Source organism: Aptenodytes patagonicus, chromosome 5, assembly GCF_965638725.1.
Source record: "Aptenodytes patagonicus chromosome 5, bAptPat1.pri.cur, whole genome shotgun sequence".
Classification (NCBI taxonomy): domain Eukaryota; kingdom Metazoa; phylum Chordata; class Aves; order Sphenisciformes; family Spheniscidae; genus Aptenodytes; species Aptenodytes patagonicus.
Genome location: NC_134953.1, coordinates 67,219,253 through 67,239,280, shown reverse-complemented (window position 1 = coordinate 67,239,280; position 20,028 = coordinate 67,219,253). Strand labels below are relative to the sequence as shown.

Genomic DNA, 20,028 nt, shown 5'->3' with positions numbered 1-20,028 from the left:
CCCATCCAGCTCCTGCTCCTGCCCCATGGTGCCGGCTGCAGCAGGTGCCTCCGGAAGGCGCATGTGAACAGGGTCAGCACGCAGCAATACCCAGCCCTCTCCCAGCCTGCGGGAATCCGTGCAAGGGCTTCCCGAGGCAGAGGTGGGCTCTTTGCCTATGTGACAGCAACATAACCTCTATGATGGGCTGAGCAGATGTGGGAGGTTTTTTACCCTGTGCTGGGAAGTGTCAGGGCATTGGCTTCCCCCACCCGCTTGCGCACTAGGACCTGTGCTCCGATCCTGCCCTTTAGATGCTCGGCAAATGTTTAACGGAAACAGAGCCATCTGTGTCCGGACTGACTGCCCTTTGAAAAAGGGCAGATTGTATCAGCAGACGCAGCTGCATTTCCAGGTGGCCGGATGCTGCTGAGGAAGCCCCTTTCCCTATCAATGTGCGAGCATCTCCACCTCCTTCATGAACCGGAGGTATGGCTCCTCCTGCCACTGCAAGGCCACACACAGCATGGCCACGGGCAGCCCCCATGGCTCCTACCACAGCCTGCAGCAGGGACACAGGCAGTGGGGAGTGACTGGAGGGAGTGAAGGTTGAATCCGCCCTCAGGACTGGGATGGTTTCAAAATCCAAGCCTGTTTTGCACCCTCCAAGTAGATCTGCTGAGGCACTCCAAGAGCCATATGAAATTAAAATAGTCCCTGCCACAGAGGGGAGCAGCTGCACGGAGGTGGATGGGCTGGGTCACAGTGGGTGGCTTTATGTGGACCCACATCTAGGCAAAAGGGAGCAAGGGGTGCTTGAGAGAAAAGTCTGCTGAGAAAGAGACCACTGTCCCCAGGGGGAAACCGAGGCAGGAAAGCAAAGGGATGTCCCAAGTCAAATCTCAAGTCCATAGCAGAGGAGACAGACCTGCCTGACTCATGGGTCAGTGTTCACTCCTCCACATTGCACTGGTGCGCACTAAACAGCCAAGGCCAAGTGCAACAATTTTGCAATGTTTTTCTCACCTGAATTGATCCAGATCCAAGGTCAAACTTACCAGTGGAGTTAAGATGAAAGCCAAGACCCTTTTCACAAGAAGAGTCAGCCCGTAGCAGCTGGTCTGGGATTTCATTGTGGCATCCATGACATCTCCTTCATTTTGGACCACCACAGAAAACAGGCAGTCAGACCAACTCAGACAGCCCACTCCTGTCCCCAGCAAGAGCTGCACCATCTTTGCTTGCAAAAGCAAAACTGCTCTGACTTACTGCCATCACACTCCATCCAACACCTTCAGCTCTCAAGCAGGCTGGGTTTTGACAGAAATTTTCTATAACTAAACTGTCTTCCCTCTAAATTGGTAATAATTATTTTTAAGTCAGCTTTGACTCCATTTTGATTAAAATGACAAAGAATAAATCCTGACAATTGTATCTCATGTTCATGTTTTTGGAACCAAACACTCTGATGCACTTTTTCAAAACAATTTACAAAATGAGGTCTGTTAACTACACTGTTCTGAAAGAATTTTAAAGACATTTCACAAAATGCTGAAATCACAGTAAAATGGGCTGGTCCCCTCTGGAGAAGTTGTTCCAGTTGGCTCAGAGGGCTGAATAAATGTTTTCTGGGAACTTTCCAGTTTCTGACTCATTTCAGCCTGGAATACCTATTGGAAGCATGAGACTTTCCTCAATTCCAGTCCAACTCCACCAACACTCACAGAACATAACAGCTGCTAAGAAACTTGCCACTACTTAATCTGCACCTTTTCAACAACCAAGAACATCAGTTGAGAGGTGAGGGTTTGCTTCTATCAACCTTTTTTCGCGTTGCTCAGCCAGGACCCTGTTGGCTCTCCCTGAATAAACTGCAATAGGATGGGGAGAGAAACCTCCCATACCAACCCTCACACCTCTGACAGCAGGGGCTGCTTTCTCTCCTGACCGTCCCTACATCTTTCCCGCTTTTGTGGGTATTGCACTATCTTCCTTGGGCCTTTCCATAGCCAAGTGGGTTGTATGGATCCTACTTACAACTTCTCCAGCAAGGCAGAGACACCATCAGCAAAGATGCTGCAGAGAGCTGTTAGTTCTTCACCAGAAGTCCAGGAGCATTCCTATTTCTTCCATCATGCCTGGTGTCTTGCACACATCTGTCCCCACCGAGTGACAGCAGAGACTTCAGCACCCTGATGGTGAAGGACTGAGATGTTCCCAGCTGCTCCATGTCTGGGCACAAAGCTTACAGCAGAAGTTGGGCTTTTTACTGGTCTCACCATGGGCAAACAGGGCAGGAGGGAAGCCAGGTGATTTGAGTGCAAAGTAGAGAACAGTAAGGGGGGGGGGGGGGGGGGAGAAGAAAGAAAAAAAAAAAAAGAAAAGAGCAGATTGAGACCATGCTTGGAGAGATGAGGATTTGTGCAGCTAACAGCTGTTTCAGAGTGAAAGGTGTACCAAACCTAATTCCTGCATTTTTGTGTTTCAAGGGTGAGCCTTGCTATGTCAAGGTGTTTCATTTCACCTATTTTTTAAATATTTGCTTTTAGCTACTTCAACTACCTCCTCCCTTGAAACTTGTTTGAAATGAATGTCTGGGATCCTGGGGACATTCATGTCTCTAATGCCCTCTGCCACTTTCTGTTACACCAGAGAGCTCTGTTTGCTTCGGATACTGTAAGAGGCCGACTGAGCTGTCCTAACAACTCATGTTCTGCTGATATCAGTTCTTCTAGAGAGTTTTATTTGCTCCTGATGTTGTGACTATACAAAGTCTAACCTGCAAACTAAAGAAAAAACCCTGCAAAACAAAGTAAAACCAAATAAAAAAGCTGGATTGTCTGATGACTCAACCTTTCAACCTTGCTCAGTTACTTATCTGGCCACAGAATGAAATATGGGTTGAGGAGAGCAGATTAAAATTCTTATTAAAATCAGGAGGAAGAAGGAAAGATCAAACCAAAGACCGCAGCCAGGATATTGTGCTGGAGATGAGAGAAACTAGTAGAAACAAAGCCCTTTTGGCCCAAGCAGCATTTCTACCTAATTCTCTGAGAGAGACCAAAGCCTGGACTTTGGTCAGCACCAGGCAGCTGGACAAGCACTCTGCAAACACACAGTGCAGGTCTGCAAGGGCTGCACAGCCTGAGCCAACAGCTTACGGTGAAGGAGCCACGGAAGGGTTCGAAACACAGCGGCACTGTGCTGGTGGGTGTGGGAAGGAGCTGACATCACCTCTCCAGCCTGGAGGAGGTCTGGAGGGAGAACTCTCCTGCAAACCTAAAGTTATGCCCTACTAAATGCCTCTCCCTCCTTGAGTTTCGGTGCCTGAGTTCACCAAACTGCTCTCACCATCACCCTCTCCACCTCCCCCCCCCATTTATGCAGCAATGCCAACTGACATCATGGGCAACCTTCTTGAGAAGGACCCTGAATTTTACTCAGGAAGGTGCTTTGCTCTCTGCCAAGCTGAGGCACTTACCTGCTCTTTAAATTCCTGAACAGACCCCTACATCTGGTCCAAACCTGTATCTTGTTTCCCCCATGGCTCATCCATCTTCTTCTGCACATCTCTCCACCTCATCCACTTCAGTGTCAGGAGAGCTTTGGCTAAGCTGCAGACCAGGGCTGAGAGCACCCATGGACTCTGCTTCAGTATCTGCTGGATCATAGCGAGAACTTCCCTTTTGGTGCTGGGTCCTGGGAGTTAATGCTGCAGGATCCTGAGATCTAATGACTGGCTGGTGGCAGGAGAGGGGAGAGTGGGAGGAACAGTAAATCCCTTCCAGAGCCACCCACAAAGAGCAGCTAGAATGCAGAGTGCAAGTGTGCGTGGAGAAATTCCTTTTAGAAATAGGACCCTTTCACTTCATTCAGCCTTGCAAAGATATGGAGGGATACACGAGGAAAGGACAGTGTCCTTGCAAAACAAGGTCTGTGCATGTTCACATCTAGCCAGGAATGCTACCTGGGCAGGTTACCTGTTTAATGGTCAGGTCCCATCTTCCCTATGAGAGGACAGCTAAAAATCCTTTGCTCCTTGGCCTGAGATAGTCACGGTCATTTGACAGAATCCCATCAGGCTGGAGCTCTGTGGCTGGTGCCACCCAGCAGCAGTCCTGCAGAGGCAGGGCATCTTCTGGGAGCAGGGCTGTGCCATGGAGCTTCTCCCTGCTCTGTGCTGAACAGAGGATGGTGAGTCAGGCGGAGGAGCCAGGACTCACTGTGTGACTCAGACCTGCTTGTGACCATGCGAGGTTGCTGAATGACTGCGGCATCCCTGTGCGGCCCCAGGGAGGCAGATAAATAACCAGAGCGGTGTCACCCCTTGGCCCTGTGGCTCTCTCCTCCTGTGGGGGAAATACTGCCTCCAGCCCCTGTGCCTGGAGAGATATGCAGGCTTGGAGAAGGCATGGATCATCACTAACATTGATGCCTTGTTTCAAGGCACACTTGCTTATTCAAAGCATTTCGGTCTCCTCCATCACTCCCACCTTCCCTTCCAGCCTCTTCTTCCACCTTGAGAGTGAAGGACAGGTCAAGAAACAGTACACAATTGTCACAGTGAGGTTGGAAGCACCAAACAGTGCAAATGGTCTACACGTAGTCACAGAAATGCTTAAACTCAGTTTTCCCCTCAAGTGCTTATAGGCAATAAAAAATCCCCAACCTTCTTTTCCCATTGCTTAACTGGAAGAAACAATGAGGAACAGGAGTGAAGGCAGACCAGTTACCATTTCTCACAGCTTATGCCTAAACAAAGAAAATTAAGCTTTTCACTACCCACTGCACAATTAAACTGCAGAGCCCACTGTCACCAGATGGTGTGGAGATCAAGGGAGTAAATGAGTTCAGGAAGGGGCCCAAAAAGTTCATGAAGGAGAGCTTTCTTGGCAGCTATTAAAAATGATGGGTTGACTGCAAGTCTTTGCCAAAAAGTCTCTTAGCCAACCAATGGCACAGCCAGAGAGGGAATCCTGCACTTACCAGGTTATACTCTCCCACAAACATCTGCTCCTGCCTGCTGTTGGGAGTAAAATGTTGGGGTAAACAGCTCTTCGGTCTCATATCATGAAACAGGTGTTGTTACACTATAGTTGTTGGACTCCTTTGGTCCACCATTAACTCTCGTTCCTTTCTTTTGTTTTTTTTACTCAATTTAACTCTAACGAAGAAGGACAATTTGGACAGAGATGAGATTTTTGCTGACTATTTTTAAACAGCATTTATTGCCAGTTTATTGAAACGGTGGTTCAGAGTCTGCAGGTTGCTATCTACTTTGCTTTGTGCATCAGGTGGAAGGTGGCTGGAGTGAAGGGCAGGGAATGAAAAGACATCATAGTGAAGGTAGGTTCCCAGAAATCACACATTTCTCTTCGTGCCGTGGGCAAGTGTCTCCACCTCCTTCATGAAGCGAAGGCACAGCTCCTCCTGCCACGGCAGAGCCACGCATTGGACGGCCACTGGCAGCCCCATGGCTCCTTCCACAGCCTGCAAAAATTAAGCATGGTGCTGAGTCAGAGCACCAGAGCACCTGGGGAGGCACAAGTTGGAATGCTGTCTTTTGACATTGTAGGAAGAGAAGGCAAAGGAAGACATGCAAGGGGACAGTTGTCAGGCTGATGTGCACCAGCCTAGCTGCACCACATGCAGGGTAATAACATGATGTATGCAAACTGCATTAGTAAACAAGCTCCCACTCTCATCAGGAGATGTAGACAAGCCTTGGGACAATGTGCCAGAGGTGTCACCGTGCCAGTCACAACCTTCTGCTAAGACCTAAGCTCTTTCCCCACTGACCTCTTTCAGCCTTTTATCCCAAGGGTCTCCGTAGTGCCCTCGGTAATGCTTCAGCTCTTCTTCGTCAGCTCTTGTGACCGTGCTGACCGGCACCACCCCAGCAGGGAAGTTTAAGACATTGTATAAATTGGTATAGGAGGTCGCAGCTGGAAAAGATCACACAGAACATGCAAAATGGCAAAATTTAATGTGCTGGGCCAGCAATGACTTTTGGATGATAATTTGGGTTGCAGGAATTGTAGACTGGAGTTGCTGGACCTGAAGAGACCATGAAAATGTGCTGCTTTCAAAGGGACTTTTGATGGAGAGGTTTGAGGGCCACATGGCTGCTGAGAACAGAAAGACACCCATGCCTTCACCTGTCATTAGGTGGAGGTTAGATCTGCTCTGGAAGAGACAGATAGGAGTATTTGATCTGATTCAGGGTCTGCATCTATGTGTCCCATACCCCAGGGAGAAATCCCAGCTCTCTTTTCAAGATAATCCAGATGTCCAGCTCTGTAACACCATCTTGGGGATTTTGGATCCCAAAGGGCCATTGCTAGAGAGATGGAGGACCCTGACTGTTTGCTGGAAGCTATAAAAAAATTGCCTTTTTTGGCAAGTCACAAGCAACAAGCCTTTCTGCTGTTTGCAAAGTCTTGGGAAATGTAAGATGGCCACATCCAGAAGAGCCTGGCCTTGTACTAAGGTCTACCAGCCCTCTGACAACTATCCTTACAGCCACTCTTGGCTGCAAGAGTAGCTCTTGGGCTTTCTACAGGACAGACAATGCAGGGGAAACTCACCCATGAATGACTGGGACAGATGTGCCACTAATTGCTGCCCCATAATAATCCAAACACCTGCAGCTCCAATGAAGTGGGGGCATGAGAAGACCCGCCCAGAGGGGACCTCTCCTTTGCTTTCTTCCCCAGAGGGAAGACCAAGCACCGCACATGGTTTAGGGAATGTCCAAGAGACCAAAATATCTTGCTCTTGCTCCAGCTCTGCCCACAAACACCACCATGGATACATCCAGAGACACCTCAATGGAGATTACCAAATAGCTTCCCAGCGTAGCCATGATTAAAGGCTGGCCCCAGCACAGGACAAAGAATCACATCCAGCCTTAGCTTCCTCCATTTAGCAATGAATTCAGTGCGGTAAACCTAGAAGGAAAGACAGAGGAGATGACAAACAACGTCTGTTAGACAGCAGTGGCAGATCAATGCCTACAGTATAAGAAAAGGAGGAAAAAATCTTTCCTGGATACAACTGAAAAATCAAATGAAATCTGAGCTGTGCTTTGAAAGAGCCAATGGACTTTGTTCTTCCACCCTTAGGTTTCCTGTCAGAGTACCATGTGCTGCCCAGACCTAGACATTAATGCTAGGTGGGCATTTCAGAGTTGATTTATTCGAGTATTAACCCAATCCTTCCTATGAACAGTTTTGTCTTTGAATTTTATTGAATGGAGGTCAACAATCATAGAATCATAGAATCATAGAATAGTTTGGGTTGGAAGGGACCTCTAAACGTCATCTAGTCCAACCCCCCTGCCGTGGGCAGGGACATCTTCAACTAGATCAGGTTGCTCAGAGCCCTGTCCAACCTGACCTTGAATGTTGCCAGGGATGGGGCATCCACCACTTCTCTGGGCAACCTGTGCCAGTGTTTCACCACCCTCAGCGTAAAAAATGTCTTCCTTATATCTAGTCTAAATCTACCCCCCTTTAGTTTAAAGCCATTCCCCCTTGTCCTGTCGCAACAGGCCCTGCTAAAAAGTTTGCCGTCATCTTTTTTATAAGCCCCCTTTAAGCATTGATAGGCTGCAATAAGGTCTCCCCAAAGCCTTCTCTTCTCTAGGCTGAACAACCCCAACTCTCTCAGCCTTTCTTCACAGGAGAGGTGTTCCATCCCCCTGATCATTTTCGTGGCCCTCCTCTGGACTCGCTCCAAGAGGTCTGTGTCTTTCTTATGCCGAGGGCTCCAGAGCTGGACGCAGTACTCCAGGTGGGGTCTGACCGGAGCAGAGTAGAGGGGCAGAATCCCCTCCCTCGACCTGCTGGCCACGCTTCTTTTGATGCAGCCCAGGATACAATTGGCCTTCTGGGCTGTGAGCGCACATTGCTGGCTCATGTCCAGCTTTTCACCCACCAGTACCCCCAAGTCCTCCTCGGCAGGGCTGCTCTCAATCCCTTCATCCCCCAGCCTGTATTGATACCGGGGGTTGCCCCGACCCAGGTGCAGGACCTTGCGCTTGGCCTTGTTAAACCTCATGAGGTTCACACAGGCCCACTTCTCCAGCTTGTCCAGGTCCCTCTGGATGGCATCCTGTCCCTCTGGTGTGTCGACCACACCACTCAGCTTGGTGTCATCTGCAAACTTGCTGAGGGTGCACTCGATCCCACTGTCCATGTCATTGATGAAGATATTAAACAGTACCGGTCTCAATACGGACCCCTGCGGGATGCCATTCATCACCAGTCTCCATCTGGACATTGAGCCGTTGACCACTACCCTCTGGATGCAACCATCTAACCAATTCCTCACCCACCGGACAGTCCACCCATCAAATCTATACCTCTCCAGTTTAGAGAGAAGGATGTTGTGGGGGACTGTGTCAAAGGCCTTATAGAGGTCCAGATAGATGACATCTGTAGCCCTTCCCGTGTCCACTGATGTAGTCACTCCATCATAGAAGGCCACTAGGTTAGTCAGGCAGGACTTGCCCTTGGTGAAGCCGTGCTGCCTGTCTCAAATCACCTCCCTGTCCTACCTGTGCCTTAGCATAGCTTCCAGGAGGATCTGTTCCATGATCTTCCCAGGCACAGAGGTGAGACTGACTGGCCTGTAGTTCCCCGGGTCTTCCTTTTTTCCCTTTTTAAAAATGGGGGTTATGTTTCCCCTTTTCCAGTCAGTGGGAACTTCACCAGGCTGCCACGACTTCTCAAATACGATGGATAGTGGCTTAGCAACTTCATCCGCCAGTTCCTTCAGGACCCACAGACGGATCTCATCAGGTCCCATGGACTTGTGCACTTTCAGGTGCCTTAGATGATCTCGAACCTGATGTTCTCCCACAGTGGGTGGCTCTTCATTCTCCCAGTCCCTGCCTTTGCCTTCTGCTGCTTGGGCGGTGTGGCTCGAGCACTTGCCGGTGAAGACTGAGGCAAAAAAGTCATTGAGTACCTCCGCCTTCTCCATATCCCGGGTAACCAGGTCTCCCGTTTCGTTCCGGAGAGGGCCCACATTTTCCCTCATCTTCCTTTTATCTCCGACGTACCTATAGAATCTTTTCTTGTTGCCCTTGACGTCCCTGGCCAGATTTAATTCTATCGGGGCTTTAGCTTTCCTAACCTGATCCCTGGCTGCTCGGACAATGTCTCTGTATTCCTCCCAGACTGCCTGTCCTTGCTTCCACCCTCTGTAGGCTTCCTTTTTGTGTTTGAGTTTGTCCAGGAGCTCCTTGTTCATCCATGCAGGCCTCCTGGCGTTCTTGCCTGACTTCCTCTTTGTTGGGATGCATTGCTCCTGAGCTTGAAGGAGGTGATCCTTGAATATTGCCCAGCTTTCTTGGGCCCCTCTTCCCTTCAGGGCTTTATCCCATGGCACTCTACCAAGCAGATCCCTGAAGAGGCCAAAGTCTGCTCTCCTGAAGTCCAGGGTAGTGAGCTTGCTGTGCGCCCTCCTCGGTGCCCTAAGGATCTTGAACTCCACCATTTCGTGGTCACTGCAGCCCAGGCTGCCCTTGAGCTTCACATTCCCCACCAGCCCCTCCTTGTTGGTGAGAACAAGGTCCAGCATAGCACCTCTCCTCATTGGCTCCTCTACCACTTGGAGAAGGAAATTATCATCGATGCATTCCAGGAACCTCAGTTTGAAGAATTATGTCTAGCTGACTAAAAAGTGAAATTTCCTAAAAGCTTTGGTTATTTTGGTAGAAGAATCTAGAAGACCTGAATTTAAAATATTTTCACAAAACCTTCTTTCATTCTGCACCAGGATACAGGTAAGAAAAAGAAGTAGCAAGAGACAGCTAGGCAAGCCCGATGTCTTCACCCCACAATGCAGGAGGCACAGCTTCAGGCTTGTACTGTAGATCCAAGAGAGATCTAGATTTGTAGTCTGGTTTACCACAGCTTTGCTGAACATCAGGCAATGAATGAATCCATCCTCAAAGAGCTGTTCTACTTTGTCTTAGTAAATAGACATGGATGGACCACAGTATGACTACTTCTGCAGCCATATTCTGGTTACAGGGACACATTTGTCCCATGGTCCAGCCCCTGTTCTGCACAACTCTCACTCCAGGTTTTCTGCACAAGGGTCTTCCACATCTCTCGCAAAAGCCCCAGCTACGAGGCTATTTTTCTGTCTGACCTCAATTTCCATCTGCAGTCTGAGATCCTTCCTGCTGAAAGTTCAACAAATGAGATGGGTTTCCAGGAAATACAGTCAATGTAGCTAACGTGATTTTTTTTTCTGAGAGAAAAGCTGGTCGCTAGCCAAACGTTTTGAGTCAGCTCTTGTTTGCAGTAGATGCAAAAATGTGAATATGGTTTCATGAAGAAAAACAATTCAAAATACCTCTGAGGCCAACAAATCTTTTTAAGAGTTTTCTTTTTGGTTGGTTTTTTTTTTGCGGGGGGAGAAGAATCTGTTTTCACCTAAAAAAAAACCCCAAACCCATTTCCTTCCAAAGATTCCCATCAGCTCAGTGACCAGGCAGGTTTGTAGTTTTTAGCTCTGCCCTATGATCTGTCAGACCTGCTGCAAGTGAGCATGCGCGACCATTGAGTGACTGGCACTGATGGAGGCTGCATGGTGCAGGCTGGGGACATGTTTCTTCTCGGGGAGGATTGCGAGGGTGTCCCAGGGAACACAGATCCTGCCTTGTGGGAGGACACCAAAACAGCTCAGCTTCTTCAGCCTTGCAAAACACCAGCTGAACGGGGATACAATTGCTCTCTATAAATAGATCAAGGATGAGGGAGGCAGTGGAAAACACCAGAGAGGAGAGGTGCTATTTAAGCTCAAGGACAGGAATAAAATGAGAATAAACTGGAAATGAATAAACAGCACAGGAAATACGAAGGTTTCCAACCATCAGAGCAGGGAGGAGAGGAGCCGGCCAATAAAAACAAATGCAAGCATAAAACTCAACTGGTTTTAAAGAGGAATCTGATCAGTTTGTGGGCAGCACTGGACTCAGTTGTCCAGGAGAACGCTTCCTCTCCTTATCCCAAATGAGTTCATACGAAATCCACCTAAGCCAAAGAGTTCATAACTACAATTTTTGACTCCTAAGGTCTCTGCTTGATAGTTCAAGCATGGTCTTAGCTTGTGACAATAGCACCTAATGTCTGAAATGAAGGATTTGCACCAAGAGACAGAAAGAAGAAAAAATGAAGCCTCATCTTTAATGGCTGTTCTTATGCTATTTCTGCTTAGAAAATGCAGGGCAAAGGATAATCTTTCTTCCCTATCCTCCAGTAAGTAGAGGCCTCCATATGAACATCTATTGCCTTGAGATCTTATCACTCCTTGCAAAGCTTGACTTTCAAAGAAAAGCCTAGCTGCTTTATTTCCACATGATCCATTTACAACCCCGAATCCATCACAGAGCTCAAACCAATTGCTTAAAAACTTTAGGGATCTCTCACTATATTTAGTAAGGAAAAAGAAAAAAAATAATTAAAAAAATCACATTACCGCCACTGCTCCATGCTGATCCCAGAGGTTTTTGGCAGACCTGGAAAGTGGCAGAATTAATCAGCTTTGGGACTGTGGCAACAGAAAACAATTAACAAAATACACAGACAGCCCATTGTTACAGAAACCGCATGACCCCCTTCTGGGAACAAGCTATAGAATCACCCAGCTGATTCCACTGGGTTCACATGTGCGTACAGGTACATCAAAAGAGCTTATGTTAAAAGCATGCCACCATGTCTAGGTGCTCTGGCACCTAGACAAAGACCATGGCAGTCTTCTAAATTCACTTGCTCCCAGTTTCGTGTGTCTCTGTCTCTCTTGGAGGGGCAGGTACTTCACACCACACTGCACCCGCATGCAGAGACCTCTGCATTAACTTGGCACGTGATGCTCTAGGTACCAGAATCCACCTGATGGGGAAAGTAGCCCGTATCTCTCCATGCTGATCTCCATGGAGACATCCTAGCCCTGCCATGGTAAGGATCCTTGAGCTCTTAAAATAATCTCTGGCTGCATAGCCCTGGATAACACTGTGCTAAGCCCAGGTGGTGCTGAGGCAGCACATATTCATCCGGCTCAGCCTGTGCTGCACAGCCCCATGACAGGGCTTTGCACAGCAAGCTGGCATCTACCTGCATGAACTGGCAGACACATCCATGCGCAACCCCTTTCTCTAGAGCTACTTCAGTGCGTCTTACCCCACTCCACAGAGTGCGCTGAGATCCCGAGCAATTCGTGGGTACTTTTGGAGGGAAGAGAAAAACTTGGGATTAGTCAACAACAATGCAGCTGAAATAGCTGGCTACCATGCGATTGCATTTTGGGCACACTTCTTGTCCTAGCAGAAGTGGCTCTGAAGAACAGGTATGGTTTCCAGTGAAGTCATTTTACTCCCACATTAATTTATACATTTAATCACAACAACCCATGCCAATAAGGCTCTAGACCACACTGCTAGCCCTGGAGAGCATCTTCTGGATGTGGAGATGCTGTTTAGAGCCTTGCTATTGCTATCCATTCTTTTGGAGCCCATTGCTGGATGAGCTGTATGGCTCATGGGTTCCTGAGAACGGATCATATTTTGACCTCTCCATGCAAAACTCCCACAAAAGGCTGTCAGACCCACTTGATAAGTTCAGCCTGGGTTTAGGGACTAAGTGTATTTAAGTGTATTTCACTATGAAGCCCATCAGGCACTTAACATGAAGCAGCAAAGCACTCCCAGAGGGGAGCAGCCTAGCTCCCTGCACGCAGAAACTTCCGCACCCTGCAGATTTCCTGTAACACAGACAAGACACATCCACACACTTACTATGGGTTTCAAAATGATAGCCAAGATCCTTTTCACCAGAACAGGAAGCCTGTAAGTATTGAACTGGGATTTCAGGTTGGGATCCACAATGTCTCCTTTGCTGGAAGGGCAGAGAGTGAACAAGTCAGGACAAGCCGCCTGTGCTAGAGCTACAGCAACAGCAGCGCTGTTTCCACAGCAGGGTTTCTCTTAGAGGGGAGTTGCTAGGAGACAAAAATCTGCCTGTTTCAATCCAAAACACTGAACAAGAGATGCTCATGTGGGGTTTAGATGCTCAGGTGTAAATGCTCACTGCAAAAGTTGTAGAGAAATAAGTACTTTACTGCCTATGTTGTCAATGCCATAAAGGCTCTGGAGTGCTTTGCAGCGGTGGGGCCACATACAACCCTGGGCATGTTTCACCTTGAAGTAAGCAAGCGGCTGGGTGGGTGTTTGGCCAATAGCCAGGGCTAACCCACCACAACTCCATAGGAAGTTAATGTGTGATGTTTCCCATGTGCCATGGACTAATCACATACATAATACCAGTTGCCACAGCACTGCTGACACATGGTATCTTATTACCCTACTGTGTTTTCCATGCGTGTGAACTGCTCTTGTGAACTAGCTGCTGCTCATGCTAAATTCATCCTTCCAGAAATTGCTCCTCTGCTGCTCATTATTCAGTTTACACCCACAAGAATATAAACACTCTGGATGCAACCACTGGCTATACAGTGCCAAGTTTCATGGCCCACACTGAAATGGGGGTTTTACTCACAAGCAGTCCACCAGGTGAGCAGCACCATCTGAGAAAATCCCTCTGGTGAACAGCTCGTCTACCACGTAGTCAATCTTGGGTGGTGCAAAGGGAACAAGCTGCAAGAAAACCATTCCCATTCAAGAGGCAACAAAAAGGAATGATTCCTAGAGCCCTCTGTGAACCTCCCTGCCTCACTAGTGAAGTGAGTAGGAAGTGGTAGGAAGCTTAGGCCCTCCTTGCTGCTGTAGGACAGCAAGACCCCATTTTCAAAGGGACTTGGGTTAGCAGCATCTGCCCACTGTCCTTTCCCGTCTCCAAGGCATTAACACACATTGTGATCTGGTACAGGCTCCACTCCTCCACACATTAGAGAAGAAATTTTAAAGGCTTCAAAACAGCAAGTATTTTTAATTAATTTGCATCATTGGAACAGCTCCCATATAGAAATCCCCATTGGTGGAACCACAGAATAATTTAGGTTAGAAGAGGTCCCTGTGGGGTCAACTGCTCCAACCCCCTTCCAACTTACCCACCAAAAAACCTGTAAACTGCGTTTAACAGCTGAGGGATTGTGGAAACTGTTGTGAGTTTGATATTTATGGGAACACCAAACATGATGGAAAAGCCAGTGCTTTAAAAAAGGGGTGACTTGGAGATATCTGAAGGTGATTCTCTTGTCCACTAGGCCAGGAATATAAGCAAGATTGCTTTGGTTTGGGAAACAAACTGTTGCATTTGCCTTCCTCTTCATGATCCTTGCAGCAGGGAGGGATGGTCCCTGTTTTATGGGCAGCAAAAATGGAGATGGAAAGTGGCTTGTCCAAACTCTGTAAGGAGCAGGATAACAACTCCAGGCAACCACAGGCATGAAAACCCACCGTATGCCCTGCATCCTGGAGGAGCTTTCTTGTCTGCTGGATGGCCCGTTTCATGCTGGGCGAGGGCTGGAAATAGCCATCTCCTTCATAATACCCAATCCGAAGTGGCTTTGAACTGGTGTACACCTGTGAGAAGAGGAGCCATCACTTGCACACATGAGACATACAAGATTGGACCATTCCCAGGGCTCAGGGAGGCAGCAACTGAGGTCTCCTCGGTTGGAGGAATGATGGGAGCAATAGGGCTGGTGGAAAGCAGTGTTGTCCAGAACATAGGTCTGCAACCGTGGTCCTTGGTATGGTCTTTCTGACACCATCTCCTGCCATATGAACATGTCCCAGCTTTGAGATAGCAGGTGTGATAGCACCTGTACAGACCACATGCCTGGGATGCCTGGCTATGGACAGAGTTCAGGGGGCCTGTTCCTCTAGGGTAAATGACTGGTCTGTATTGTCTGGGTGTCAGGGACAACTGAAAGATCCTAGGATCCTAGGACCTGAGCCAGAAAGACACAATCAGATGGTAGAAGCAGAGAGCTAATGGCAAAGGGAAATGATTTCTTACATCAGTGACTGTTAAATCAGGCTCTCTAATTAAAGGTGTGAGGGGTGAATTCCTCTGATCAGTAGAAATCAGCACCTTTAGGGATTGGGCCAGAATGGAGCCAACAAGCTTGTTTTGGACATTGCTGGGAAGTGAAGGGGTCAGCATCTGGCAAGTCTCATCAGGGCAAGCCAGGAGGGGCCTGCCAACCCTGCTGCGTGGCTGCTTCTTGTGGTTGCTCATGCTGGGTGTCCTCTGATCAGGACACTTGCTTCCCTGGGTCCTTCACTATCTTGAGACATGAAACCGGATAGGAATCTCCCGAGATCTCACTTTGTTGCTAGGCAAATGGAGACATGGGATTGCCTCTGAGCCTCACCTCCTCATCAAAGGGGATGGGGGGCACGGTGGGGTCCAGCCGGAACATCTCCTCGCAGAGCAGTGCCTTCATGCAGAGGGCCAGGCTGTCCACATCTCTCGCCATCGGCCCCATCATCCCTGTCACTGCAAGCACAAAGGTCCTATTATTGTAGGCAGATGGGCTGGTGCTGTCTCATAGTTACTAGTAGGGGGCCAGCATAGAAGAGTTTCAGTCAGGCCAGGGAAGAGGAATGGGGAACGAGTGTAATGCGCAAGAAGGGAGCCAGGAGGTCCAGCAGGGACAATCCATAAGTCTCAGAGCAGAGGCAACCTACTGAGGCTGACCTTCTGGGCCAGGCTTCTGCAGACACAAGGCCCGCTCAAGAGGAGCGAGGACTGCAGCCTTCCTGCCAACAGCAATACTGCCTGGCAGCAGCTGAAGCCAGCAGATTCTCCTGGAAGCATCTCCAGCGAAATATCCCAGGCCTTTGGGATGCACATCTCACATTTCTCACTACTACGCATTGCATTGCCTGAATGGGTATTGCTTCAATTCTGCTCAGATTCAGCTAACACCTACCACCACCCAGAATAGAATAAACGATGCAAAAAGGTAATAGCGCAAGGCAGGCCCTGGTCTAATAGATCACTGGTTTTGACTGGCCTTGAGACACATAATTGAGCAAGCACATTTGCTGGCATTTCAGCAGTAGGAGGAGATGTAAGAAGCAAAGTTTTGACAGTAGTAACACGTCATCTGGATGGACTTACCTGATTTCATTCCTATGATAGGAGAAACCACACCCAGTTTGCTAGGAACATAACGGGAGAAGCGGATTAGCAGCAGCTGTTGCTGTAAGGCAGGTCACCATGCCAAGTTGCAGACTTCCCATTTGCCCCCAGTCAACATCTAGGAGGCCAAAAGGTCCTGCAAAGACTTGACACTTTCTAGGCTAGGAAGACTTCCATAGTCTGTAAGCTGCTAGGGGCTAGAGGCTGTTTTTATCATCTCCTTTCCCTGGTGCATCTAATTCCTCATCTGTGAACAAACCACCTCTGATAAATAGAAAACTCTCACAAGCAAAGCAAGGTCTGGAAAACATCTGAAAAGGAGATGACCCTGTCGTATTTGGTTTCAGCTTCCTGGCCAGGGCTATTAAAAATTGAACAAGTCTTTGCTGTGTTAACAGATGGACGTCATCATGTGTCATTAATAGAGCCCTTAGCCCTAGCTGACACAAGGAAACAGGCAGGTTAGGGTGCTAACTTAAACCTGGAGGAAACCACGGACACTATGGCGAAGTTTGATGTACTGTGGGGGACACTTTGCTGTCTCCACAGTGGGTGGAAGAAGAGGATAGATGTTGGGATGTACCTGATCCTGTTGCCTGTGGGTTTGAGCCCGCACAGCCCGCAGAAGCTGGATGGCAGGCGGATGCTGCCAGCTACATCTGACCCAATGCCCAGGATGGAGCCTCCCCCTGCGATCAGAGCTCCCTCCCCTCCCGAGGAGCCCCCAGGGCTCTTCTGGTGGTTGAGAGGGTTCAGCGTCTGGCCGAAGATGAGGTTGCTGCAGTCATAGCTGGGGAGAATAAGATCAGCGGGTGAGTGAGGTACTTCTGTCTCTGCAAACCATAAATACAGGGCACGGAGCATCTGTGCAGGGATGAGTGTGGAATTAATCCCAGTAGGTAGAATCAGCATGAAGTAGATTTGTTGGGACAGATGAATTTAAGAAGAAAGAGGCATCAAATAAAGAGAAATAATTTCAGATTGAAATGAGGAGGCAATTAACTCAACGTGCATGCGGGCCCACCCTCTCTCAGATAGCAAGGGTCACATGTCACAATGTTTTCATGAAGGTGAACATGCGATTACTTTATCATCGTCTGTGGGATGTTGGTTTTCACGAAGGGGATTGCCCCCTGGCTCTTTAGAACCTGGACGATGACGCTGTCTTCTTCCTTCACTTGGCCCAGAAACTTCACCATCCCTCCAGAGGAGACGTGGCCCTTGGGGATGGGAAGCAAAGCTCTTTAGGTACAAGGAAAGATGCTGTTTGGAGCTGTGACAATAACAGACATAAGTCCTGATGCCTCCTGTGACAAAGTTCCCACCTAACTTTTCTCACAGGCAGAACAGGACCTGACTACCCCAGGGACAACCAGATCAGAGGAGGTTAGAAATTTCTGCAGAAAACAAAATTTTCATCAGAAGAAAGGCACGTTTGCTGGTCCCACAATATTAGGTCCAGAACACCCTTGTCTGAGGGAACTCTTAGCCAGTCCTGATGAGGATGGGACATCCTGGCCTGTTCCCAGCCCCAGGCCAAGAGGTAGGCAAATGAGAAATGTACCTTGCAGTTAATGTGGTCCTTGATGCTGACGGGAATGCCATAGAGCAGCCCCTTCTCCTTCTGCTTCTTCAGTTTCTGGAGCTGATCCTCACAGCCATGAATGAAGTCTATCACGCAGTTCACCTCCCGAGTCACCTCCAAAGCCTCTCCAGAACAGAGAAGAGTAGCAAGACATATGAATGGATGGAAGGAAGGAAACAGTATTTAAATTGAGTTTTCAAGCTGAAAATTCAACCTCCTCAAACCTCCAGCATTCGTTATTCAGACCTTACCTATAAACTTTAGATGTTTCTTGCTGGGATAACTTTCTGCCCTAGATCTCTGTCCTACCTATTTGCCCATAAGCCACCCTTCAGACATCACAGTATTGGCAAACTGTAATCCCCAGCATTGCCGGTTCTCTCAGCAAATGAGCTGTTATTTTGATTTGAAAGCCCCCACTGCAGAAAAGCCCCACAGCATCTCTCCCATGCTGGAGGTATCACTCACTTTGCCCATGTAGGAGTAGAGGACACTTTCTGGGGACAGGGACCCCTCCTTTAGCTTTTCCACCAGCTCCACCATTGTCAGTGAGAGGACATGTGCAGTCTGGGTGCTTGGATTCTGCAAAGGGTAGGAAATTGGGTGCAGAGGGAAGGAAACGACAGAAAAGGCTGATGTTGAGGCTGCAAATACCAATTCTAACATCTGCCCGGCAATGACCTTGAATGGAGAATTTTAGGAGACGTTCCCTGTTGAAGTGCAGACCTCCCACGTAGCACCGCATGTGCTGGAGTGGGGAATTTGCTGAGTCTTAGTTCATAAAAACAGAACCAAAACAGGCAGAAAACTGCTTCTTGACTGGAGAGTTGCATGAACCTGTAAGAGAGGTTTGACCTGTCTCTGTTTACTCTCCTGCAGGCCTTCACCCCCCTTCTAACTCACAGACAATGTGTTGAATAGCAGTTCAACCAGCTAAAGTTTTACAAAATTTATCATTAACATGGGAAAAGAAGTGTGTGGGCTGCTTGCAACCTCGCCCCTAAGAAAAGAATAGCAGTACTTATTTATTATGGGTTTAAGACAAATCCCAAATCCAAGGACCTGACCTCCTAAAAGTCCAGGTGCTTCTTTACCTGGGCATGGGCAGGAGGAAATGGCTTTTGGTCATCCATGTGTGGATGTTGGAGGGATGTGAAGCCCTCCCTGTACTTTGAGGATGGTGGGGCAGACAGGTCCCTATGGAGAGGCAGGGGTAAGGAGGATGGGAGAGGAAAGGCTTGACAGTAGGGACGGATGAGGAGAAAAGGGCATAGGGAGGTCTGGGGTGGTGATCTGATTCAGAGGGTCCCAAACTCCAATCCATCTTTCATCCTCAGGATTCCCTCAACAGGTCTGTATTAAGAAATATTTCCTTTACGCTGTCTTTACGGGAGGTTTTTTTGTGACACTGGAGGGTGGTGACCCTCAAAAAATTGGTCATGATCCAAAACGTGCACATGCCCTAACCACCATTCAAAGAGGGATTGATCAGCACTCCCCCATTTCTTTGGTTACCCAAAATACAATCCCTTCCTCCCACACACGCTTTCCCCCAAATTACCTCTTGCTTAAACCTGTGAGCTGCCTTCTCCATTCGCTCCAGGGCCAGATCCCGTGTCCTCCTCGCCTCCTCCATCTTCTGCTGGATCTGCCTACGTGCCAGCCATTTCAGTAGCACAACAGCTGCAGCTGAACTGCAGAGCAGGGCCGAGAGGGTGCGAGGGTCTCCCCATGATGGATCTAGGACCTGCCACAGTCGCTCTTGGGTCATGATTTCTCTCCCAGTCCTTTCTGTTCTGATCCAGCTACGGACACCCAGGTCTCCCACCTTCTCCTAAGCAGGGCTGATGAATGCAGACTATGCAATCGCCTGCTGTGCAAGATCAGCTCTGAAGCAGAGTTGCATTAACAAAGTCCAGGAATGGACTTTTTAGACCATGGACTTTGAAAGGGTCTGCCTGCTGGAGAAGCGTTGTGGGTTGGGCTGCACAGCAGTGTGCTCAGCTCACGCTGGGTTTGGAGCGGGGTTGTCCCCCAAGGCTGCGTCTGCCCAAGCCACTGGCTGCTGCTGTACCTGGCTACACACAGGGGACAGAGCTGATTAACAAAGCTGAATGTCTGCAAAACCCAGGTCTGGGCTATCCCTACTACACCCACATCTAATAATTAATTAGCACTTAAGCCCATTAACTAGAGGTGCTCAGCCATCATCTCTGTCCCTCAGGAAGCAGCATGTGCAGCCTTTTGAGCCTGGGACAACGTAGCTCTGTTTGTCCTGGGGAACCTGGTGCAGGGGGTGAAATTGCACCTATTGGAGAAGAGGGAGCTCAGGAGAGC

The 20,028-nt window shown here is 48.6% G+C and overlaps 1 protein-coding gene across 1 annotated transcript; it reads right to left on the bottom strand.

Annotated features, from left to right (window-relative positions):
* Positions 1-5,188: 5,188 nt before the first annotated feature.
* LOC143161345 (vitamin D3 hydroxylase-associated protein) lies at positions 5,189-19,738 on the bottom strand. The gene is made up of 15 exons (XM_076340274.1): positions 19,253-19,738; positions 18,160-18,273; positions 17,671-17,814; positions 17,193-17,326; positions 16,690-16,896; positions 16,086-16,126; positions 15,334-15,458; positions 14,411-14,536; positions 13,551-13,648; positions 12,791-12,890; positions 12,177-12,220; positions 11,476-11,515; positions 6,821-6,929; positions 5,779-5,924; positions 5,189-5,469 (listed from the first exon to the last, which is right to left on the bottom strand). Exons 1-15 carry the CDS (start codon positions 19,460-19,462, stop codon positions 5,341-5,343), a joined length of 1,767 nt encoding a protein of 588 aa, XP_076196389.1. The 5' UTR covers positions 19,463-19,738; the 3' UTR covers positions 5,189-5,340.
* Between the last annotated feature and the right edge of the window lie 290 nt (positions 19,739-20,028).

Bases quoted from the DNA above. Each gene is read 5' to 3' on its own strand.
- LOC143161345 (XM_076340274.1), bottom strand. From the start codon at position 19,462: ATGACCCAAGAGCGACTGTGGCAGGTCCTAGATCCATCATGGGGAGAC. The intron at 16,897-17,192 runs GTAATCGCATGT...TATTCTCCCCAG, and splicing joins ATCCCACAGACGATGATAAA to CTATGACTGCAGCAACCTCA. The intron at 5,925-6,820 runs GTAATCTCCATT...GATCTTTTCCAG, and splicing joins CTACGCTGGGAAGCTATTTG to CTGCGACCTCCTATACCAAT.